General features: G+C 30.9%; 4 protein-coding genes across 4 annotated transcripts; 2 read left to right on the forward strand and 2 right to left on the reverse strand.

The window, feature by feature from the left end:
- On the reverse strand, positions 1 to 15,250 carry LOC139490808 (uncharacterized). The gene is made up of 5 exons (XM_071277849.1): positions 15,200 to 15,250; positions 2,127 to 2,305; positions 1,548 to 1,673; positions 679 to 858; positions 1 to 345 (listed from the first exon to the last, which is right to left on the reverse strand). Exons 1-5 carry the CDS (start codon positions 15,200 to 15,202, stop codon positions 138 to 140), a joined length of 696 nt encoding a protein of 231 aa, XP_071133950.1. The 5' UTR covers positions 15,203 to 15,250; the 3' UTR covers positions 1 to 137.
- On the forward strand, positions 3,121 to 5,917 carry LOC139490810 (uncharacterized). The gene is made up of 5 exons (XM_071277850.1): positions 3,121 to 3,240; positions 3,462 to 3,619; positions 4,306 to 4,404; positions 4,852 to 5,040; positions 5,430 to 5,917. Exons 1-5 carry the CDS (start codon positions 3,238 to 3,240, stop codon positions 5,659 to 5,661), a joined length of 681 nt encoding a protein of 226 aa, XP_071133951.1. The 5' UTR covers positions 3,121 to 3,237; the 3' UTR covers positions 5,662 to 5,917.
- A 262-nt stretch (positions 15,251 to 15,512) lies between the features above and the next one.
- Positions 15,513 to 18,912, forward strand: LOC139490811 (uncharacterized). The gene is made up of 5 exons (XM_071277851.1): positions 15,513 to 15,621; positions 15,857 to 16,014; positions 17,166 to 17,264; positions 17,798 to 17,986; positions 18,413 to 18,912. The coding sequence occupies exons 1-5, from the start codon at positions 15,619 to 15,621 to the stop codon at positions 18,642 to 18,644; spliced, it is 681 nt and encodes a 226-aa protein (XP_071133952.1). The 5' UTR covers positions 15,513 to 15,618; the 3' UTR covers positions 18,645 to 18,912.
- Positions 18,913 to 23,066: 4,154 nt separating this feature from the next.
- On the reverse strand, positions 23,067 to 25,996 carry LOC139490814 (uncharacterized). Its single transcript, XM_071277854.1, has 5 exons — positions 25,873 to 25,996; positions 25,497 to 25,654; positions 24,851 to 24,949; positions 24,004 to 24,192; positions 23,067 to 23,559 (listed from the first exon to the last, which is right to left on the reverse strand). Exons 1-5 carry the CDS (start codon positions 25,873 to 25,875, stop codon positions 23,331 to 23,333), a joined length of 678 nt encoding a protein of 225 aa, XP_071133955.1. The 5' UTR covers positions 25,876 to 25,996; the 3' UTR covers positions 23,067 to 23,330.
- Positions 25,997 to 26,127: the final 131 nt, after the last annotated feature.

Here is a 26,127-nt window from a genome sequence, read left to right on the forward strand (position 1 = left end):
AAATGTTAAGGTACTTTTATTAAATATTTCTGTTGTTGTTTGTAAATAAACATAAACGTTAAAACAATACACATAAATGATGAGGATGAAATATATTGCACATGCCCTTGTACGTGACTTAATACTGTTCTTTCACTTTAGATAATTCTTTTTGGTGTAAATGTATCGTCACATCCAACCTTAACACAGCTACAGGCTGTTGGGATTTTCTCGGCATGGAGAGTTATTCTTCCATTGTCACTGGGGCATAACACTGCCATGGTTCTGGTGACGTAATTGGTTGGTCGGCAGTAATAATTCTTTTGTGGTGCATAATGAAATCTGCATTTTGTTGTTCTCTTATGACTGTAAAATTCAAAGTAAGAACAAACTAAATCAACAAAATAACGTCTTATTAAACATGATAATATTTTGCCAGGAATAAGTTAAGTGAGATGCAGGTGATACTCCAATGATACAAATAACAAATGATACTGATACCAAATGATACCCATATTCAATGGTTTTTACTCATTTACTTATTATCTTTTCCTTATTTTGTGGCTTATACTTTAGAAAAGACATCAACCAAACTCTAAACAATGCAAATTTTTCTTCTCTTTTTACTTTATTTTTGGTTTATCATAGTGTTCATTTTTTATAACTAAATGATATATTTGAGATTAAAAGTTAACTCACCCAATACACTCCACTTTATCAATAGTTTGGACTCCTTGGTCGCTTAAAACGACCTCACAAATTTCCTCGCCCAGTTTTTTACCAGTCATTATTTGGTTGATGGATCTATAAATATGGGTCACAGGCGTACGAACTTCTCTGCACATAGGAAATTTAAGGATCTTTGCCATTTTCGTCATTCTGAAATAAAAACATGTAAATATTTATCTAATCCATTTTGTGACAATGTGACCTTATTCTAATATAGTTGTTATCACGAAATAAAAAATATTTGAAGACATATTAACAGATGGTAAAGTTTAAATAACTGTGAAATGTTACTAGTAGTACTGCAAACAGTTGAAATAAGTGATTGTGTTTTTTTTCATATATTAAAATAATAATAATAAAAATTTAAAATTATAGAAAAGAAAATATTAGGTGGAATAATTAGAAGTAACATATTAGTTGGTCAGAGTAAAGTATCTTACGATATATGCCTTTTATTTGCTTTAATCTAAACCAATAAGTAAGTATTGATTGTTTAATTATTCATTTTGAACCAAATAGTATTTAATCGATATAAAAAATTAAAACTAGAATCATTATTATTTTTGCAATTGTCTAAATAAAAAAACAAAAATAAAAGAATCTGAGCTTTTTTTTGTGATTGTGAATATTTATTTCATACAAAAAAAACCAAACAGATAGCAAACATGGAAATGTGTTGATGTAAAGATTCGTATCAGCTCCAAATTAAACAAGAGATCAATAACAATTCATTTAGATGATTTAGGTTTAGAATGCACCAAAAAAAAGACATTTCTGAAGACAACATTATAAAGTCGTCATCGCTTCCTTTTTTCCATAATTTGCAAAAAAATATTTACCCAGTTCTTCTGATATCCTCTACTGCATTTTGTTTAGAGAAAACGTGTTTTGAGACACCATCGCATTCTTTGCTGTGTTTTAAGTAATTCACAAAACTTCCATCTGAGTCTGTCATTGCTTGACGGCTGTAAGAGAGAGTTTTATTTATATTTCATGAAAAAGTCAATCACATCTTTAATTTCAAGGCTGTTCAATAAGCTTTTACAGTATGAGATATAATATGATTTATTTAGTATAAAATGGAAACATAATTTGACTAATCTACTCATTTTTGTTTTTAAACATAATGACTGTTTTGCAATACAAAATTATGAAATATCGGATCTAGCGATCTGTATTTGTTTTTGTATTTAGTGAAGCATGTGTGTGAATTCTGATCTTTGAACTTTACTATTTGCACTTTTTGTTGTAACATATTACCAACGTTTTAATGAACATTGGATAAACCTCAATGATTACCTCGATAATCTCATTTATTTTCTCAGAAGTGCTGCAATGAAATTTTTAATTATTGCATAATTTTGGTATCTATGGTAAGTTTATTTATTAATAACATTTCGTATGATAAGAGTACTTACATGTTAAATCTAACGTAGTTTTCTGGAACCTTACTCTTATCACAAATCCATTCCTGTGGTGGTAGACATTGTCTATACAACAAGTCGTATTTCTGACAGAGCTGCCATTTCTTATCCTTATTCGGGAGAGCAGTAGCAAGTGTCACAGCTATGACAACAACATAAATTTGAAGTAGAACCTGAGAGAAAAATATTACGTGTTTTAAATGAATATCTTACAGCTGTCTTTGGTTTTATCTAATTAATGATAATTCATGGTCACAGGAATAATATGCGTAAAGATTATCATGCATTACTTCTAATATTGTTTATATTTTCAAAACAGTTCTCTTACAAAATTTGTTTTTCAAAAAGAAAATTGAGTTTCTTAAGACTGTAATCTTGAATTAAAAAGTAGAAAAACTTTATAAATGTTGAAAGGTATTCACAAATGTTTATTAAATATAAGTTCTTCTTAAAAAATCTAAATAATCTTACTACTTGTAGACTTTCATATAGATTTCATTTAAATAAAGCAATACATTCATAATATTTCCCTTAGAAAGTAGCTGTATCCAAATAGGAAATTTGTTTTTCGTTTAACTGCGACCTTTTCTTTAGATTCAGACAAATTGGTCATATTTTAAAAGTTGTTCAAAAACGTTTACTCTTTATAAAAATTTCTTCTTGAATTAATTAAGATTTAGTCTTACCATCATTAATTCTTGTTCTGAGTCAAGATTAAATCTGATTTCTGAACTAGAAAATATGGATATTTATATGAATAAACGAGGAAATTAACTTCTACGGTTTTGTAACATCGTTTTTTGATTCGTCCTTTTATTTGTACGTTATACACTGATGTATTACTTAAAAGTCTTAAGGCTATGTTAACAAAATAAAAGTTACGTCACAACAATGATTATCATATAAATTTTTTGACAACATTCGAATTGCAAACTAATCTTTTGTTTTCAACTAAAGTGCATGTTTATGGTTTTGACTCTTTGACGTAATAGTGTCATATGAGCTGCGATTGGCTCTTAAATTCTTTTCCTCATTGCATTAAAATGTATAAAAGAAACAAAATTATGAGTTATTCATAATATACAGTTGTTCTAACGATTTAAACATGGTAAGAAAAAACTATCATTCACTTATCATATCTTAGTTCAGTAAAACTGCACAAATGATGAAAATTAATTGAATTGAAATCAATTTTTGATGATTAGTAATATATAAATATAGTATAAATATCTAGTTATTTTAAAATATAATGACTTTAAATCCGAAGGTTTTACCCACAAATATAGTCAAATTGTTGTTACTATAATTCTAAACATTTCTTTTATCTAGATGCATATTTTTGTTGTTTGGTTTGCGGTATTGGGAATATCTTGCGCTTACAAATGTATGGATCCTCCAGAAATGCATTGGCCTGATAGGGTCAGAATATGTGATGGAAATTTTAAAAATAATCTTGGATGTGATGATAAAAGATTTCCGTATAACCAGTAAGTACATTCTTTAACCAGTTTTGTTCTGGCGAGTTCTAAACATCTTTCTAAATCATAAATTGTTCCTGATTGAATTTCTAATTGAGATATTAAGAAATCGGTCATTTTGTTATTCAACTTTTTTCTTGCTAATTGTCAACTGGCATTTTATATGTGTTTCAATCGATGATTGAGCATTACATGTTATACACGTACTTGTCAAGATTAAGGATATTCTCAAACAATTACACGACGAGAATTTCTTATGGAAGAGAAGTTCTAGGAAATATTATTATAGACATATTAACATATAGATAATAGTTCTTTACTGATCTATGGCATCTATGTTGTTATTTACACACCGAATAATTTTATTGAAATTACATTTTAACACACCGGCCTCTGTGATTGTAAAGTAAGCAGCGCACTCCAGAGAACAGATTTATTAAAGATTGTTTGACCCATATTCTATTGAGCATACGTTACCCATACAAAAATCTAGAACATTAAATTTGTAATTATATAATTATTTTTCACCTATAGATGCTAATTTGTGTGTAATTTCTCTTTAAAGAGTTTTCTTTTTTGCAATCACACCACGACTTCATTTTCATATTTCAAATTACTAGTGTACTATACTTTGATGAATATTGTAATAAGTAAAATGTATACCTTTTTTCATAGTATTGTAATTTTTATTTCAGTGATCATATAGAAAGCGCCCTTCAAGCTGACAGAGATCTCCTATCCTTCGTTGAAGATTCATGTAAAATATACTCTCCAGAACTTCCCCTTGAATATGAGTAAGTTTATCTATAAATTAGAAAATAATTGTTATTACCTCCGTCACTATCGGGGGGGGGGGGGATAAACACTTTTCTAAACGGGTATGTTTGAGTAGACACTGGATGTATTTATAACTATCTGGTTGTCTTTTAATTACATTTTAAAAAAAAGTTAAAGCTTCAATTCTATTTAATGTGTCATTGCATCAATTCAAAACATCAATCATCAATGTGTTATTAGAAATCAGTCCAAGTATTCATCCACGATGTGTTGTTACACCAAAGTCCGAATATTCAACAACTTAATGTTATTACAAAAGGTCCGAATATTTGATCACATTGTGTCATAACATTAACCGTAATATGTTTAATGCAGCAAGGTAACTATTATTGCTACGAATCTACATTGCAGTCTATTCTTTTACTTTAAATAAAATTTATATAATTGTCCACCTTTGTTTAAAGGCAATGTCCAATTGATGGCGGAGATCTTGGAAAAACATTAGGGAGATGTGAGAAGGTTTGTGATGGTGAATATGTTAATGTTACAGCTGTAAATGTGCAAATGGTAGACGATAGAACTAAAGTGTCACGTTGGAGCAAGTGTTATGTTATACGTCCATGGGAACAGAAAGTTTACTACATGAACTGCAAGTAAGTAGTTATAGTCCACACAGCTGTTTTCTTTCTCTTGTGTTTTTTTATTTTTTTTATTTTTTTTTAAATCATTATCAACAATGTAGTAGTGGTAGTGAAAATAAAACAACTCTCCATTCAAGTCACAATTTATAAAAGTCAACCAATATATGTTAAAGTATGGTATCGAACACAGAGCCGTAGCTCACACCGAACAGCTAGTGTACAATTTCTAATACTTTTTTTATAAACCTTTATCCAAATTTACTTTTCAAATTACCTTATTGGCAAATGAAGAGATTCAGGCTCATCTTTTTAAATTATTTTGTATGTGTGATCAAAATTGATGATTATAAGCTTGCTTATTTAAATACAACAATAAAACATTGTTTTTTATTTTATTTCAGAAGTGAGCAACCTACTTTTACTACTTCTTTGAGCAGTTCATTTAAGTGTGTTCCAGACAACTTTATCAGACGTAGGGTTGCCGTATTCTGTCCAGAATTTAAAGAGCACCAATGTCAAAAGGTGGACATTGAATTACCCACTAACTGTGCTGCAAGCCGATTTGAATGTGTCAAACCAAGGGAAACAAGGAAGCAACAAGTAGACAGCTTTTTCGATTCATTGTTTTTGTAGATTTAAAAACAAACTATCCACACGGTGTGCTGTGGGTCAAATTTAATGTTATCAGCGAAAGCAACAGGGTCAGGAAGAAGTAGATAACATGCTTTAAATTTTGAACCTCACAGATTTGGAAAGTTTTGATTTCCTTTTATAAATCCATGCAGACTGTGATATTATGTTTTTGTTTGTAATATTGTTCATTTCATCATCAACTATGCCATGTTCTTGTAATAGTGACTTATGTGTAAATAAAACACCAATTTTATTTATACGAGACTTGTAATTTTTTTCGTGTAGAATAGTTAATAATTGACATTAGTTAAGGATAATTTAGTACTAATCAAGACCCTATTTGTCATCAGTTTATTGAATTTTCCATTGCAAAATAGATAGCATGTCTTGTGGGAGGGTTAGCTGTTAAACCAGGTTGAACCCTATATTTTATCTTAAAATGTCCTGTACCAAGTCAGGAATATGGCATTTATTATCAAATATAAAAGATGTGGTTTGATTGCCAATGAGACAACTCTCCACAAGAGACCAAGATGACACAGAAATTAACAACTATAGGTCACCGTACAGCCATTAACACTCAACAAAGCCCGTAGGTCGTTTTATGTGTGTTTGCGTTTGTTTTTGTTACACTTCGGTGTTCCTTTGTTTTCCTGTTATAATTTGTGAGTTTCCCTCAGTTTTAGTTTGTAACCCGGTTGCGTTTTTCTCAATCGTTTTATTACTTGTTAACATCGATTTACTAATGTTGCCTTTATTTATACAACAACTTTACAAATACAATACAAAATTGCAATCCAGGTATCTATGATGAGTTTATTTACAATTGCTCGTTAACTCACTGCCTATAACTGGTGGCACTTGATCAAACTCTAGGTAATCGATGACACATGAAGACACGGCATACAACTGATGGCACTTAAATACACTGCCTGCTACTGATGACAAGTGGACAAAACTCTCTTGATCGGATGGTAAATGAACACACTACCAAAAACTAAAATCACACAAACACACCCCTTTTATACCGAAGACATATCAACACAATGCCGAATACTGCAGGCATATATAAACTCACTGCTTTATACTAATAGCACATGAATTACTGTCGAAGACTGGTTGCATGTTAACAAACATTTAATGACTATTAGCACGTGAATACACTTTTTATAACTTATGTCATGTGGATACAATACCTATTGAATAGTTTATGCGCCTCTTCATGTCGACCTCTTCTTATTTTCATATGAGTCCATCTGCCACTTGTGAAAAACATGAAAATCTAAGAAATCCGATCATTTTATTTCACTTTTAGATATATTGATGATGTTCTTTTCATTAACAATGCAAATTTTTCATTGGTCTTTTGATGGTGTTCCTATAATATGTCCTCCAGAACTAGTAATACATATTTTAGACTTATATATCAAATTGACATAAGCGGTCATCTCACAACGAGAGTCTATGACAAGCGAGATGATTTTACTTTTGAAATTATAAATTGTTCCCACTTAAGCAGCAATACATGAACGTCACATGCATATGGGATATACATTTCTCAACTCATATGGCATTTAAAAGCTTGCAGCTGCTAGTCAAAAATAATAAAACCAGTGTCTTAAGCCAAGGATATGTCAAAGAACGTCTCGTCCTTTTTATATATAAAAAAACATCGTTTATAATACATAAAACGTTGATCGGTTCTTATACATCCCGCCATTGTGTTATTGTGCGAAGGTCAACTGTGAGTTTTTGTCTTTCCTTTTTGCCTATGTACTGTGTTTAATAGTATAAGCGTTTTTGAGTTTCTTATTTGAAACATTATTGTGTTTTTTAGTGATTAAGATTGTATGAAAAATTTAACTGATGTACGCAAATGTTTAACGTTGTTATCTATTATCATGATTATGTCTGTGTACTTTGCTCAAACATGGTTGTCAATATAAAGGAAGTGAAAGGTTTAGCTAGCTACCAAACCAGGTTTAATCCATAACTTTCTACATAAGGAAATGCTTTCACCAAGACAAGAATATGACAATTGTTTTCCATTCGTTAGATGTGTTTGAGCATTTAATGTTGCCTTAAAGGACTTTCAATTTTAAATTTCCCTTGCAGTTCAGTGTTTATTGTTTTTTTTTAAATTAGTGAAATGGAGTTGAATACAATGCCCACTTCTTATACTTCATTTTATAATTGGTATATAGATGGATTGTAAGGCCTTTTGTAACATAGACCTTAACTTTCTGCCTATTGCCGATGTAACGCGAAGACTTTTCGTATTACAAATGGCATATGGGTAGGAAATAAATCCTACAATTATCAGGCAAATTTGACCTTAGATGGATTTGGTTATATTTTAGGTTCCTTTTTAGTCATGTAGCTCTAATAAATCATTTGCATTCTAAGACTAAGAATAACAGGATAGTCATTCATACTATCTACTGTCACAAAATGAAATGATTTAAATCCACTACAAAAACCCTCGAACCATCCCACAATTCAAACGGAAATAAAGTGTGGACAATTTTAGACCTCAAACATGTTGTAGCCAAGCGTACATAAAATGTAATGCACTGCATACAAGGCTTAGGCACCAAAATTGACCAAAGCGATTGCCTAATTGGTAACCTACATTCGAAGTATGTAGTGAGTAATGCTAAATACTCCCGTGTCTTTCCTTTTGAATATGACATATATCACTTGCTTGAATGACAACTATTTTACGACAAAATAATATCTCTGGTTGAAAATCTTATAGATATAAAAATACACATTGATGTTGAAACGCAATTGTTTGGAAAAGAGGAACATAATTACGAAATTCAACTTTGAAAAACGATAGGTAACGTTGAAGATAAAATAAAACATGTGTAAGCCAGTCGCATTTATGAGCCTCACTCAAATCAGAACTTTTGACATTTGCTAGTTTTTTTTTGTTTATTTGTACATTTATATGAATCGGAGTTTAGTGTGACGTTTTATTTCGCTGAACTAGTACACATAATTGTTAAGGGGCCAGCTGAAGCCTGTCTCCGGACGGGAGTTTTTCGTGCTGTGTTGAGGACCCATTGGAGACCTTTGGTGGCTCAGTGGTCAGATTCTTGATTATGAACTAACAAAGTTTGATTTTAAAAGCGAAATTTCAAACAAAAGATCAAATAAATACGACAATTATATTTTCCATAATTCATTCAGTACGCTTTTCACAATACATACCTACTTAACCGCAACTGTTGAACAATATGTTATGATAAGTTATATTTTGTTTCCATCTTTGTTTGTTCGAAGAGTAAACTGCACTATTTATAAAATAAGAAAATTTTGTATAATTGCAAATGAGACAACTCTCAACAAGAAACCAAAATGACACAAACATTCAGAGCTATAGGTCACCGTGCGCTCTTCAACAACATACAAAGCTCATACCACATACTCAGCTATAAAAGAGCCCGAAATCCCAAAACAATTAAACAAGAAAAACAAGGCCTAATTAATGTAAAAAAAATTAACGAAAAAATCAGTTGAAAAAGGTTAACTCATCAGATGGATACAAACACAAATACATAAAACAAAAACGAAGAGTGGACGTAGATGAGTACTGGTACATCTCAACAACAACAAGACATTGACTACTAATGAAAATAAAAAAAAAGACTAAGACTAAATAGTATATTATTAACATGAAGACTGCCATGATTTGAATATCATAAAATATCATATTGTCATATTCCTGACTTGGTACTGACATTTCCTTATGTTTAAAATGGCTAATCAAACCTGGTTTTATAGCTAGCTAAACTTCTTACTTGTATGAAAACGGTACAACAAGGACGGTCTGGATCGGATTAACAGAATAGAGATAATGAGCACAAAATGAAGAATTAGTTTATCAGAAATAAAGAAGAGAGCAAATCGGGCAAAACAAATAACAAATAAAGACTAAATGGGGTGCAGAAATATAAGCTGCGATCAACATGCAAGGTTTTATTTGTTCACAAGGTGTAATAAGTGTAATTGTATGCACTACTGTTCTGCATTAAATTATTATTAAAGCGGTAATCTCTTAATTTTACTGTTCTTTAGATTAACTGTTCTTTACATGTAAAGTACTCACAAATGCTACTAGGCTGAAAATTGTGAACGCCTTCATAAAACAATATATGCCCGAGCGAGAAAACCGTAAAAATTTGAAAACAACATTTTATAAAATAGTGGATTCACAGAAAATAAAAATATTAATGATTTTACATGTCAACAACTGTGTTCTGAATATGTTAATTCATTCGGGAATGAATTGCTCACATGTAGTGGCATAAAATAATCGAAACAAGCAACCACATTTTTGATTCTCTTATCAGTGTTTTTTTATCCTCAATATTTCGAAGATAAAAATAAACCAACACTGCTTTTCTGGGTAATGGTTCTTTTCAAATGGGTGTTTTATAACTTGGGCGGGTGTAGTCAATACTAAAACTACAACATAACATCTTTACATAGAATTAATAATGACATTTTGACGATGTCCGTTTAATAAATGTCCGTAATAGATAGTTATGTTTTATTGCAAGTATCACACAGTCTGAAGAATATGATGAGTGCATTGACACCAATGACCTAGTATGGAGAGGTATATATATATATATATATATGGTATATATCGTTGGTAAATTGTATAATCACGGTCAGTAAACTGTATAGAGGTGTAATATATAACATTGTCATCAAATATACAGTTTTAATATTGAACCTGTGCAGACCTAGTTAAAAGGGTTAATATGATTTCAAGGATGTGAAAACAAACACACAGAAAAAAAACCCCAAACACAATGGCATAGAGAAAGTTGAAGAAACATATAAAAAGAAAAATATGGAAGTACAACAATAGACAAATACAACTCATAAGGTACTACATCTATCGAAGCACATAAGTTAATTCCAAGTTTTTGGTTGTGTTCGTGTTACGTATTAACGAGATATAGACTCCATATAGGACAAGTGTCAGAGACGAAATTATGATAAATTGTATGTTGTACAGACGTGTTAGAAACTAATATTATAATAGATTATATGTAGGACAGAATTGTCAAATGATATTATTATAATAGATAGTATTTAGGAAAACCGTGTCATATACTATTATTATAAGGCTATTGCATAGGTATTGGTATATCGAATATATTCCTATATTAAATGAGTTGATGAGTTCAATATTTAGTCTATGAAATTCACGAAAAAGTTAAGATATAAAGTTTAAATCAAATAAAAAAGCTTCGAAAACTATTTGAAACCTATTGATGATGTCGACGATTTGAACCTATATTTGTCTATTGCTATATCAAAGACTTTTGCACTCTTAATTTGTGTTAAGTGTTGTATAAAACAATTTTTATGCTATAACAGAACATATAGTTATATTCTTTCTATGTGGTCGATACGATGATAATTGACCTAACAAAATAAAAATTGACAGAGGATGAAGTCCGGGATCGATGTCAACTTTAAGGTTGATATATTGTAGAATCTAATAAACTGATCACAGATACAAGGAATGAAATTTTGTATTTGCGACAGACGCGCGTTTCGTGTACAAAAGACCCATCAGACACGCTTAACTATAAGAAAGTTAGAAAGGCTAAATAGAGTACGAAGTGGTAGAGCAGTGAGAGCCAAATATTCCTAAAAGTTTTGCAAACCAAAGCTTAGGTAAAATATTTGAGAGGTAGAATTGCCTAAGTATTTAAACTCATGGTAGGGCTACAAATATTAAATAATCACTGTCAATATGTCAACAATAGAAAAAAAAGGTAGGTTGATTCTATCATAATCTTTTAGGACAGAGGTGTACGATACTTGTAGTTAAATAGGTTGTATGTAAAAGAGAGACGACAGATACCAAAGAACTATTCAGAAGTCGAAAACATTGTCAAATTGACAATGTCATTACTACCAATGAAAAAAGACGAATGAACTAACAACAATGAAACTATAGACTAGAATCACAAACCCCATCAAACATATGGGGATCTTAGGTGCTTCAGAAGTATAGACTTGTTCTGCTCCACATAGGACAACCGCTAATATTAGTTAATGTTGATAAAATCTTCAATCTATTTTACTACATCATTATGTAATTCTTCAGAATAGTTAGGGTTGTTGTCATTCATAATAACAATTGAAGTACATATTTAAAATCTAGTTTTTATTTAATACTTCTTTTGTAGTTTATAAATAGAAATGAACATTAAAAAGACAATACACATAAATGATGAAGGTGAAATATATTGCACATGCCCTTGTAAGTGACTTGATAATGTTCCTTCACTTTAAAGATTTTTTTTGGGTGTGAACATATCGTCACATCCAACCTTTACACAACTACATGCTGTTGGGATCTTCTCAGCATGGAGACTTATTCTTCCATTGTCACTGGGGCATAATACTGCCATGGTTCTGGTGACGTAATTTGTTGGTCGGCAGTAATAATCCTTTTGTGGTGCATAATGGAATCTGCATTTTGTTGTTCTTTTATGACTATAAAAAAAATAATACCAACACATTAAATAAGCAAAATAACTTCATATTAAACAGATTATATATTCCGCTCGGAATCAATTAAACAAGATGAGGAGTACACATCAATTAACAGAATATCAATAACACTAATAGATTAATACATACAATGAAAGTAGAGATATGTCTTAAATGACAGACACGTGTGATCATCTGGATGGCGGTCCTTCATTTCTGTATTTTTTTTTATTCGAAGTCCCTATTTCTTATGGTGTTTGTCCATTATTCATTCATCGTAATATTTCACCATCTATTATTCCTTATAATTTATTTTATATCTTTATGAGATAAGAAGAGGTGTGGCTTATAATTCAAAACGACAGAAACCGAACTCTAAACAACACAAACTTTTCTTCTATTTTTATTTCAATTTTGGTTGATTATAGGGCTCGTATTTTTCCTAACTTAATGATATATTTGAGACTAAAAATTAACTCACCCTATACACTCCACTTTATCAATAGTTTGGACTCCTTGGTCGCTTAAAAAGACTTCACAAATTTCATCGCCCAGTTTTTTACCAGTCATTATTTGGTTGATGGATCTATAAATATGGGTCACAGGTGTACGTACTTCTCTGCACATAGGAAATTTATGGATCTTTGCCATCTTCGTCATTCTGCAAAAAAGGATGGAAATATTTATCTTAAGCATTTTGTGACAAAGTGACCGGTTTCTTACGTAGGTTTTATCACGAATTAAAAGAGTATTTTAATACGCCTTCAAAGATAGTCAATTTTAAATCACTGTGAAATATTACTTATATACAGTTGAACTCGGTGGTTGGGCTCTCTTTTGTGATTGTTAGTATTTATTTTTATTATAAAAAAAACAATCAGATAGCAAAAATTGAAATGTGTTATTGTAATAGTTTTGTATAAGCTCCAACTTAAATAAGAGTTCATTTTTCAAAAATCAAGATGCTTTAGGTTTAGAATGAAACAAAAACAAATAATATGCATCATGATCGTTCCGTTTAAAGACATTTCTGCAGACAAAATAATAAACTCGTCAGTGCCTACTTGTAATTTTCTATTTTTTAAAAGTTATTTACCCAGTTCCTCTGATATCCTCTACTGCATTTTGTTTAGAGAATACGTGTTTTGAGACACCCTCGCATTCTTTGCTGTGTTTTAAGTAATTCACAAAACTTCCATCTGAGTCTGTCATAGCTTTTCGGCTGTAAGAGAGAGATACATTAAATTTCATGAAATATTCAATTACATCTTTAATTTCAAGGCTGTTCAATATACAAAATTATGAAATATCAGAGAAAGCAATTGGTTTATTTTAAATTTATATTTATTTTCTTTCTAAGTGAAGAATATGTGTGAATTCTGATCCTTACATTTTTCCTTTTTATGTTGTAACATATCACCAAAGTTATAATGGACTTAAGATAAACCTGAACGATTACCTCGGGAATCTTATTTATTTTCTTAGAAGTGCTGCTATTATATTTTTAATTATTGCATAATCATGGTATCTATGATCATAATAAAAATTGAGAATGGAAATGGGGAACATGTCAAAGAGACAACAACCCGACCATAGAACAGAACACAGAAGAAGGTCACCAACAGGTCTTCAATGCAGTGAGAAATTTCCGCACCCGGAGGCGTCCTTCAGCTGGCCCCTACACAAATACATATACTAGTTCAGTGATAATGAAGGACATACTAAACTCCACATTGTACACAAGAAACTTAAATTAAAAATAATACAAGACTAACAAAGACTAGAGGCTTCTGACTTGGGACAGGCGCAAAAATGCGGCGGGGTTAAACATGTTTATGAGATCTCAACCCTCCCCTATACCTCTAGCTAATGTAGAAAAGTAAACGCATACCAATATGCACATTACAATTAAATGCAAGAGAAGTCCGAGTCCGATGTCAGAAGATGTAACCAAAGAAAATAAACAAAATAACAATAGTACATAAATAGCAACAGACTACTAGCAGTTAACTGACATGCCAGATCCAGACTTCAATTAAACTCATTGAAAGATTATGTCTTCATCATATGAATATCAGGCACAATCCTCCCCGTTAGGGGTTTAGTATCATACCATCATAACAAATATGAGAAGAACATAACCCGTGTCATGCCAGCAACTGGTTTTTAGATAGATGTGTTAGTTCCGATGCAAAGACCCTATAAGTGAATCAATATTAACGCCAAAATAATCTTTAATGAATTGACAACAGTATCGTAACTATATCCCTTCTTAATAAGTCTATTGAGTTTACTTATTAATAACATGTTGTCTGATAAGAGTACTTACATGTTATATCTGACGTAGTTTTCTGGAACCTTACTCTTATCACATATCCATCCCTGTGGTGGTAGACATTGTCTATACAACAAGTCGTATTTCTGACAGAGCTGAAATTTCTTACTCATCGGATTAGGGAGAGCAGTTGCAAGCGTTACAGCTAAAACAGCAATATAAAGTTGAAGTGGAACCTGAGAAAAAATCAATACAAGTTTTTAAACGAATATCTTACAGCTATCTTTGGTTTTATCTAATTAATGATAATTTATGGTCACAGGAATAATATGCGTAAAGATTATCATTCATTACTTCTAATATTGTTTATATTTCCAAAGCAGTTCTGTTACAAAATTTGTTTTTCAAAAAAGAAAATTTGAGTTTCTTAAGACTGTGATCTTGAATTGAAAAGTAGAAAAATTTTATAAATTTTCAAAGGTGTTCACAAATTTTTACTTAACATAAGTTCTTCTTAAAAAATCTACATTATCTTACCATTTGTAGACTTTCATATAGATTTCCTTTAAATATAGCAAAATATTCATAATATTTCCCATAGAAAATAGCTTTATCCGAATAGGAAATTTGTTTGTATTTTAACTGTGACTTTAACTTAAGATTTAGACAAATTTGTCATATTTAATAATTGTCCATAAACTTTTACTTTTTACATCAATTAAGATTTAACCTTACCATTGTTAATTCTTGTTCTGAGTCAAAATTAAATCTGATTTCTAAACTAGAAAATATGGATATTTATATGCATAAACGAGGAAATTAACTTCTACGGTTTTGTTACATCGTTTTTTGATTCGTCCTTTTAATTGTACGTTATACACTGATGTATTACTTAAAAGTCTTAAGGCTATGTTAACAAAATAAAAGTTATGTCACAACAATCATTATTATATAAATATTTTGACAACATTCGAATTGCAAAATAATCTTTTGTTTTCTACGAAAGTGCATGTTTATGGTTTTGACTATTTGACGTAATAGTGTCTTACGAGCTGCGATTGGCTCTTAAATCCTTTTCCTTGTGGAATTGAAATACATAAAAGAAACGAAATTGTGAGTTATTCAGAATATACAGTTGTTCTAACGATTTAAACATGGTAAGAACAGACTCACATTAACTTATAATATCTTCGTTCAGTAAAGCTCACAAACTATCATATTTGCAATTTATCAATTGAAATCATTTTTTGATTTATTGGTAACATCAAAATATAGTATATAAATCTAGTAAGTAGTATTAACATAACGTTTTTACTGTCCGGAAATTCTATGTACAAATATATTCAGAATGTTGTTACATGTGTTACTATTCGAAACTTTTCTTTTATCTAGATGAATATGGTTTTTGTTTGGTTAGCGGTACTAGGAGTAAGTGAAGCGTACAAGTGTATGGATCCTCCAGAAATGCATTGGCCTGATAGAGTCAGAATATGTGATGGAAATTTTCAAAATAATCTTGGATGTGATGATAAAAGATTTCCGTATAACCAGTAAGTATATTCTTTGGCTAGTTTTGTTAAAGACATTCTGACAGGTACTATACATCTGTATAAATTATAAATTTGAAAATTGTTCCCGATTTTATTCTAATTGAAATATTAAGAATTCAGATATTGTATTATTCAACCTTCTTTTCTTGTTATTTGTAGAAAATTCGTTTGAAGAATTTGCTTTGTATATTGTTTGGTTTATCACATCTTTTTAATAATTAAAAAAACCAAAAAAACAGCAGAAATCAAAAAGACAAATACAAAATTAAACTAAGAAAGATTAAATACAAAATTAATACTGATAAAGATATTACATTTATATATATATATCGATCAGCTGGCATTTCATATGTGTTGTAAACGATGACAAGTGTATAAAATCAAGATATTAGTTGAATGTTGTACACTGAATATATTTGACTTCAGCAATTTACATGCAAGTTATAATTCGGAGTTTAGTATGACGTCCATTATCACTGTGGTAGTATACATATTTTTTAAGGGGCCAGCTGGAGGACGCATCCGGGTGCGGGAGTTTCTCGCTACATTGAAGACCCTTTGGTGGCCTTCGGCTTTTGTCTGCTCTATGGTCGGGTTGTTGTCGCTTTGACACATTTCCCATTTCCTGTCTCAATTCTTTTTTAAAGCTAATGATAAAATATATGTATGTTTTATATATAAAAAAACATATCTTACAAGGTATGTTCAGTTATAAATATAAAAATGCAAACGATTGATGCTGTAGTGCTGGGAAATATCAGTATGGACATATTATTATATAGATGATAGCTTTTTACTGATCTATGGCATCTACGTTGTTATTTACCGAAGAGTTTTATTGAAATTACATTTTAACACACCAGCATCTGTGATTGTATAGTAAGCAGCTTACTCCAGTGAACAGATTTGTTAAAGATTGATTGACACATATTCTTTTGAGAAGACGTTACCCATACACAAATCTTCAACATTAGATTTTTAATTATATATTGAATTTCTGTGCAATTTCTCTTGTGAAGAGGTGTTATTTGCAATCACACCACGACTTCTCTTTATATTTCAAATTACTAGTGTATTATACTAAGATGAATATTGTTATAAGTAAAATATATACCTTTTTATTTTTATTTTTGTGCATTTTTTCATTTCAGTGATCATATAGAAAGCGCCCTTCAAGCTGATAGAGATCTCCTATCCTTTGTTGAGGATTCATGTAAAATATATTCTCCAGAACTTCCCCTTGAATATGAGTAAGTTTATCTTTATATTTGGAAATAATTTTTATGACATCAGCCACTATCGAGGGGAGACATACTTTTCTAAACGGGGTGTTTAAGTAGACACTGGATGTATTTATTATTATCTGGTTGTTCTGAAGATGATAGCCAACTGTCTGATATTTAGATAATATTCCACGAAATAACATTCTGTTAATTTAATGCGTCCGAAAAGTTTTAATTGATTTACTTTCATCATGAATCATAAAAAAAAATGTATAAAAAAGTAAAGACCTTAGAACCTCTATCACAAAGATAGACTTTACATGAATGTCTTTTAATCACATTTTTATAAAAAAAAAGTTTAAGCTTTATTTCTATTAAATGTGTCATTGCATCAAAGTCAAAACATCAATCATCAATGTGTTCGACATATTCGACCACATTGTGTCATAACATTAATCGCAATGTGTTTAATGCAGCAAAATAATTAATATTGCTATGAGTCTGCATTTCAGTTTTTTTTTCCTTTAAAAAAAATTAATATGATTTCCCCCTTTTTTTAGACAATGTCCAATTGATGGCGGTGAGCTTGGAACAACACTAGGCAGATGTGAGAAGGTTTGTGATGGCGAATATGTTAACGTTACAGCTGTAAATGTGCAGATGGTAGACGAAAGAACTAAAGTGTCACGTTGGAGCAAGTGTTATGTTATACGTCCATGGGAACAGAAAGTTTACTACATGAACTGCAAGTAAGTAGTTATGTTTCACACAGCTGTTTTCTTTCTCATGCGCCTTTTTAAAATCTTTCAATTATTATCAACAATGTAGTAGTGGTAGTACCAAAAGACAAACTTGTTCACACAGATATAAGAAGTTGTTGTATGAGTGCCAATGAAACAACTCTCCATCCAAGTCACAATTTATAAAAGTAAACCATTATTGGTCAAAGTACGGTCTTGAACACATTAGGTCACAACGAACAGCTAGTGTATAGTTTCTAATGATTTATTTGTTATTTTTATAAACCTTTATCCTAATTTACTTTTCAAATAAACTTATTGTTAAATGAAGATGTTTAGGCTCATCTTCCCAATTTCTTTTGTATGTCTGATCGAAATTGAAGATTAAAAGCTGCTTATTTAAATAAAACAAAAACTGTTTTTTTTTAATTTCAGAAGTGAGCAACCTACTTTTACTACTTCTTTGAGCAGTTCATTTAAGTGTGTTCCAGACAACTTTATCAGACGTAGGGTTGCCGTATTCTGTCCAGAATTTAAAGAACACCAATGTCAAAAAGTGGACATTGAATTACCCACTAACTGTGCTGCAAGTCGATTTGAATGTGTCAAACCAAAGGAAACAAGGAGGCAACAAGTAGACAGTTTTTTCGATTCATTGTTTTTGTAGTTTTATCTAAACTACAGAAATGTATCCACACGATGTGATGTGGCTCAATTTAATGTTATCAGTAAAAGCAACAAGGCAGGAAGAAATAGATAACATGCTTTAAATTTTGAGCCTCATTGATTTGGAAAGTTTTGTTTTCCTATTTTAAATCCATGCAGACTGTGATATTTTGTTGTTGTTTGTAATATTGTTCATTTCATCATCCATTATGCCATGTTCTTGTAATAATGACTTATTTATAAATAAAACACCAACTGTATTTATACGAGACTTGTAGTTTTTTTCCGTGTAGAATAGTTAATAATTGATATTAGTTAAGAAGATTTTACTACTTATCAAGACCCCATTTGTCATCAGTTAATTTAATTTCCCATTGAAAAATAGATAGCATGTCTTGCGTGAGGTATAGCTATTAAACCATGTAAAACCCTATATTTCATCTTAAAATGTCATGTACCAAGTCAGGAATATGGCAGTTATTATCAAATATAAAATTGAAGCTTTGGTATGAATGCCAACGAGACAACTCTCCACAAAAGACCAAAATGACACAGAAATTGACAATTATAGGTCACTGTACGGCCTTCAACAATGACTATAGGTCACTGTACGACCTTAAACAACGAGCAAAGCCAATAGTTTTTTTTATGTGTATTTGCGTTTGTTTTTTTGGTACTTCGGTGTTCCTTTGTTTTCCTCTTATAGTTGATGAGTTTCCCTCAGTTTTGGTTTGTAACACGGTTTTGTTTTTTCTCAACCGATTTATTACTTTAAACACAGATTTATTACTGTTGACTTTATTTAAACAACAACTTTACATATACAAATAAAGTTGCAATCCAGGTATCTATGAGGAGTTTATTTACAATGGCTCGTGAGCTCACTGCCTATTATTGGTGGCATTTGATCAAATTGTCGATAAACGATGACACACGAATACACGGCATACAACTGATGGCTCTTGAACACACTGCCTGCTACTGATGACATGTGGAATGAACTCTCTTTATCGGATGGAAAATGAACACACTTTCAAAAACTAAAATCACGCAAACACTCTCTTTTTATACTGAAGACATATCAACACAATGATTGATACTAATATAACGTGAATTACTGTCAAAGACTGATTGCACATTAACAAACGTTCAATGACTAATGGCACGTGAACTAACTTTTTATAGCTCGTGTCATGTGAATATAATACAAATTAAACGAGTTATGCGCCTCTTCTTGTCGACCTCTTCTTATTTTCATATGAGTCTACCTGCTACTTATGAAAAACAAGAAAATCTAAGAAATCCGATCATTTAATTTCACATTTCGATACATTGATGATGTTCTTTCCATTAACAATGCAAAGTTTTCATTTGACTTTTGATTGTGTTCCTATAATATGTCCTTAAGAACTAGAAATACATATTTTAGACTTATACCTCAAATTGACATAAGCGGTCATCTCACAACGGAAGTCTATGACAAACGAGATTATTTTACTTTTGAAATTATAAATTGTTCCAACCTACAGCTATACATGAAAGTCAAATACATATAAAATATATATTTCCCAACTCATATGATATTCAAGAGCTTGCAGCTGCTAGTCAAACTAAATAAAACCAGTATTTGAGGCAAAAGATATGTCAAAGCATGTCTTGTCCTTTTTATATAGAAAAAATCTTTTATAATACATATGACGTTGCTCTGTACTTATACATCCCGCCATTGTGTTATTGTGCGAATGTTAATTGTGGGTTATTGTCTTTTCGTTTTGCTTAATATGTACTTTGTTTGCAAGTAAATGTGTTTTTGAGTTTCTTTGTTGAAACATTTATTTGTTTTTTTTTCTAATGATTAAGATTTTATGACAAATTTAACTGTTGTACCCAAACTTTTGACGTTTTTACCTATTATCATGATAATGTCTGCGGAAGCAAGTCATTTCGTACTCTGACCATTTCGTACCTCTGCTATTTCGTACCCAAATCTGCCATGTTGTACCCAACATTTACCATTTGGTACCAACGATAATATCCATTTCGTACCCTATGCCCAAAATGCATCTACAATTTCGTACCTCATAGGCTTAATACATGTTATCATATTTTGTAAAGTTTATCATGATTTTAAGTTTTTTTTTTAAATATAATATATCAAATAAAATTATGCATCTAGACATACCAATTTTATAAAGTCCGATGATTGGTTTGATTAAGCATCACTTGGAAACTTCAATAGTTATAATTACACTTTGTTTTTTTGTAGGATGTGAAACTCTAAAAGTATGAGGTTAATTAACCAACAAAGACATAATTATCTGCTACTGTTTTTATAGTAATTTATAGTTGTATTTGTCAGGAAATGCAGTGAAAGGGGACACAAGCTGACTTTTACTCAAAAAGTAAGCCATGAGTCAAAGTGTTTGCATAAGTATTTGCAACTTATTTGACCAATCAAAGAACTTGCTATGGCTTTTTAATTTGAGAAATACAGACAGCCAATAGATCACCTTGTCCGAAGATGATCGTACAAACGGTTTTACTTATAAATCTTTCATGAGGTACGAAATGGCATGCATATACATGACCTCCGAAAAGGAATAGATATTAATCTTCCATGAAGTACGAAAGGGCATACATATAAATCTTCCATGAGGTACGCAATGGTATTACATACTAACCTTCCATGAGGTACGAAATGGCATACATATTAATCTTCCATGAGGTACGAAATGGTATTACATGTTAATATGCCATGAGGTACGAAATGGTCAAGGTACGAAATGGTCAGGGTACGAAATGGTTTTTTGCCAGGGTACGAAATGGGGGGTACGAAATGGTTAGGTTACCAAATGACTATAATTCATAAATGGTATATATATCGATTGTAAGGTCTATTATAACATAGACCATAACATTCTGCCTATTACCGATGTCACACAAAGACATTTGTATAACAAATGGCATTTGGATCGGAAGTAAATTCTACCATTATAAGGCAAATTTGACCTTAGTTGGATCTGGTTATATTGTAAATCCTTTTTAGGGCATATAATAAATCATAAGAGGAAAGTCATTCATACTATCTACTGTCAGAAAATTAAATGTTTTAAATCAAACTACAAGAAACCCACGAACTATCCCACAAATTAAAAGGATATACAGTGTGGACAATTTAGAACTCAAACATATTGTAGTGAAGGGTACAGAAAATTTAATACACTGCATAATAGAATTACCGCCAACTTAGATATATAATAGAGAACGAAAGATACCAGAGGGACAGTCAAACCCATAAATCGAAAATAAACTGACAACGCCATGGCTAAAAATGAAAAAGACAAACAGACAAACAATAGTACACATGACACAACATAGAAAACTAAAGAATAAGCAACACGAACCCCACCAAAAACTAGGGGAGATATCTAGTGTTCCAAAAGGGTAAGCAAATCCTGCTCAACATGTTTCAAATGAGTAATTTAAAGTCCAATTTCTTTTTGACAAATTATTAGACAAGTCGTTATATGAAAAATACTAACTCCACAGGAACAGCTTATACAGATTGTCTATCAAGCCGTACTTTATGAACATATTGGTGGTTTTATTGGCATGTTTTTAATGTTGTTCGTGAACACACAACCAATAATTGCTATTGTAATAGATTATTTTTGTAGAAACGGTGGCGCGTAATTCATTGTTTTATTGACAAAAAATTGGACTAGCAATACACATTACAAAGTATCAAGTTATATTTTGTAGTCGCACAGTTTGAGTTCTGCAACAGTACGTAAGTCTTTCGTTAAGATGTCTAGCGATGTCATCTTATAATAATTAAGTTGTTAAGGGGTAATAAACAAAATATCACCTCCCAACAATTTAAGAAACTTTTCACTGGACGTTTAAGATTTATCCGAGAACTCGAGTACTTGCAAGTAAAATGACCGAGTACACGAGTCTTATATTTCAGATCTTTTGACATTCCCAAAATAAACTCGTCATAGATAGCAGGATTGTAATTTTGTATTGTATTTGTAAAGTTGTTGTATAAATACTTTTTTTAATCTCGTTGTTCAAAAGTAATAAATCAATTGAGAAAAAAACAAATCCGGGTTACAAACAAAAACTGAGGACAACATATCAACTATAAGAGGAAAAAAGAGAACAACAGGAACCTCGAAGTGCAACAAAAACAAACGCCAACACACATACAACATACTATTTGATAATAACTGCCATATTCCTGACTTGGTACAGGACATTCTAAGATAAAATATAGGGTTTAACCTGGTTTAATGGCATTCCAAACCTCCCGCAAGACATGCTATCTATTTATTAATGGAAAATTAAATAAACTCATGACAAATAACTAATGTCAATTATTAACTAGTCTACACTAACAAAAAGAGACTAAAGACTCGGATAAATAAAGTTATTGTTTTATTTTCACATAAGTCAATATAAAAAGAACATGGCATAATGTATGATGATGAAATGAACAATATTACAAAAAACAACTAAAAATCACAGTCTGCATGGATTTAAATAAGAAAATCAAAATTTTCCAAATCTGTGAGGTTCAAAACTTAAAGCATTTCATTTTTTCCCTTCTTTTCAGAATGGTTTTGATGACAGCGTAAGATTTGAACTGCAGCACGCCGTGCGGATAGTTCTTTAAAAGAACTAACTACAAAAACAAAGAATCAAAGAAGCTGTCTACGTTTTGTTGCTTTGATTTCTTCGGTTTAACACATTCAAATCGACTTGCAGCACAGTTAGTGGGTAATTCAATGTCCACTTTTTGACATTGGTGTTCTTTAAATTCTGGACAGAATACGGCAACCCTACGTCTGATAAAGTTGTCTGGAACACACTTAAATGAACTAGTACTGCTTGCAAATGTAGGTTTATCACTTCTGCAATAAAAAATAAATCATAAGTTATTTGGTGTATTTAAATAAGCAAGCATTTAATCTTCCATTTTGATCAGAGATACAAAAGAATTGAAGAAGATGATCATGAACTTCTTCATTTGCCAATAAGTAAATTGTTTGGGATAAAGGTTTATAGAATAACAACTAAAGTATTAGAAACTGTACACTAGCTGTTCGCTGTGAGTCAAGCTCCGTGTTCAAGACCGTATTTTGACCTATAATGGTTGACTTTTATAAATTGTGACTTGGATGGTGAGTTGTCTCATTGGCACTCATACAACAACTTCTTATATCTGTGTAAACAAGTTTGTCTTTTGGAACTACCACTACTACATTGTTGATAATAATTGTTTTTTTTTAAAGGCGCCTGAGAAAGAAAACAGATGTGTGAAACATAATAATAAATTTGAGAACGGAACTACTTACTTGCAGTTCATGTAGTACACTTTCTGTTCCCATGGACGTATAACATAACACTTGCTCCAACGTGCCACTTTAGTTCTATCGTCTATCATTTGCACATTTACAGCTGTAACATTAACATATTCACCATCACAAACCTTCTCACATCTCCCTAATGTTTTTCCAAGATCTCCGCCATCAATTGGACATTGCCTTTAAATAAAGGAGGACAATTATATAAATTTTATTTGAAGTAAAAGAATGAACTATAGGGTACACTCATAGCAATATTAATTACTTTTCTGCATTAAACACATTGCGGTTAATGTTATGACACAATGTGGTCGAGTATTGGGACCTTCTTGTAATAACATCAAGTGGTTGAATATTCGGACATTGTTTTTATAACACATAGAGACAAAATTATGATTTTGGTGTAAAACACTTCGTGGATGAATACTTGGACTGATTTCTTATAACACATTAATAACTGATGTTTTGACTTTGATGCAATGACACATTAAATGGTAATGAAGCTTAAACCTTTTTTAAAAATGTAATTAAAAGACATTCGTGTTATTTCCATCTTGGTGATAAAGCTTCTTACGTCTTTACTTTTATACATTTTTATTGTTTTTATGATTCATGACAAAAATGAATCAATAAAAGCTATTCGGACGCACGAAATTGATAAAATTTTCTTTCGTCGAATATTTGCTTACTATCAGACAGTTGGTTGTCATTTTTAGAACATCCAGATAGTAATAATTACATCCAGTGTCTACTAAAACACCCAGTTTAGAAAAGTTTATATTCCCTCGATAGTGACAATTGTCATAAAAAATATTTTCAAATATAAAGATAAACTTACTCATATTCAAGGGGAAGTTCTGGAGAGTATATTTTACATGAATCCTCAACAAAGGATAGGAGATCTCTGTCAGTTTGAAGGGCGCTTTCTATATGATCACTGAAATAAAAATTGCAACACAATGAATAAAGGTATACATTTTAGTTCTAACAATATTCATCATAGTATAATACACTAGTAATTTGAAAACTAAAAAAAAGAAGTCTCATCTATATGTTAATATAGCCATAATAATATGTCCTAGAATGTCTCTTCCGTGAGAAGTTCTCGTCTTGTAAATGTTTGAGAATATCCTGAAAGTATGTGTATAACGTGTATATGAAACTTGCATGGTTTATCTAATCTTTCTGAGTTTTAATTTAGTATGTTATCTTTCTCAGTTTGATTTTGTATTTAATCTTTCTAAGGTTTGATTGGTATTTGTTTTTTTGGTTTCTTTTTTTTTTAATTATTCAAAAGATTTGAGATATCAAACAATATAAAGCAAATTCTTCAAACGATTTTTGTACAAGTAACAAGAAAAAAGTTAAATAACAAAATGACCGAAATCTTAATCAAAAATTCAATCAGGAACAATTTTCATATTTATGATTTTGAAAGATGTATAGAACTCGCAAGAACAAAACTGGTTGAACCATGTACTTACTGGTTATACGGAAATCTTTTATCATCACATCCAAGATTATTTTTAAAGTTTCCATCACATATTCTGACCCTATCAGGCCAATGCATTTCTGGAGGATCCATACATTTGTAAGCGCAAGATACTCCCAATACCGCAAACCAAACAACAAAAATATGCATCTAGATAAAAGAAAAGTTTAGAATTGTTATAACAACAATTTGATTATATTTGTTGGTAAAGTCTTCAGATATAAAAAACATTAACTGAATAACTAGATATTTATACCATATTTATATATTACAAATCATCAAAAATTTATTTCAATTCAACTAATTGTCATAGTTTGTGCAGCTTTACTGAACGAAGATATTATAAGTTAATGTGAGTTTGTTCTTACCATGTTTAAATCGCTAGAACAACTGTATATTCTGAATAACTCACAATTTCGTTTCTTTTATGTATTTTAATGCCATGTGGAAAAGGATTTAAGAGCCAATCGCAGCTCGTATGACTCTATTACGTCAAATAGTCAAAACCATAATTAGCCATTTTAGTAGAAAACAACAGATTAGTTTGCAATTCGAATGTTGTCAAAACATTTATATGATAATCATTGTTGTGACGTAACTTTTATTTAGTTAACATAGCCTTA

This window comes from Mytilus edulis, chromosome 10 (assembly GCF_963676685.1).
Source record: "Mytilus edulis chromosome 10, xbMytEdul2.2, whole genome shotgun sequence".
NCBI classification, from domain to species: Eukaryota; Metazoa; Mollusca; class Bivalvia; order Mytilida; family Mytilidae; genus Mytilus; species Mytilus edulis.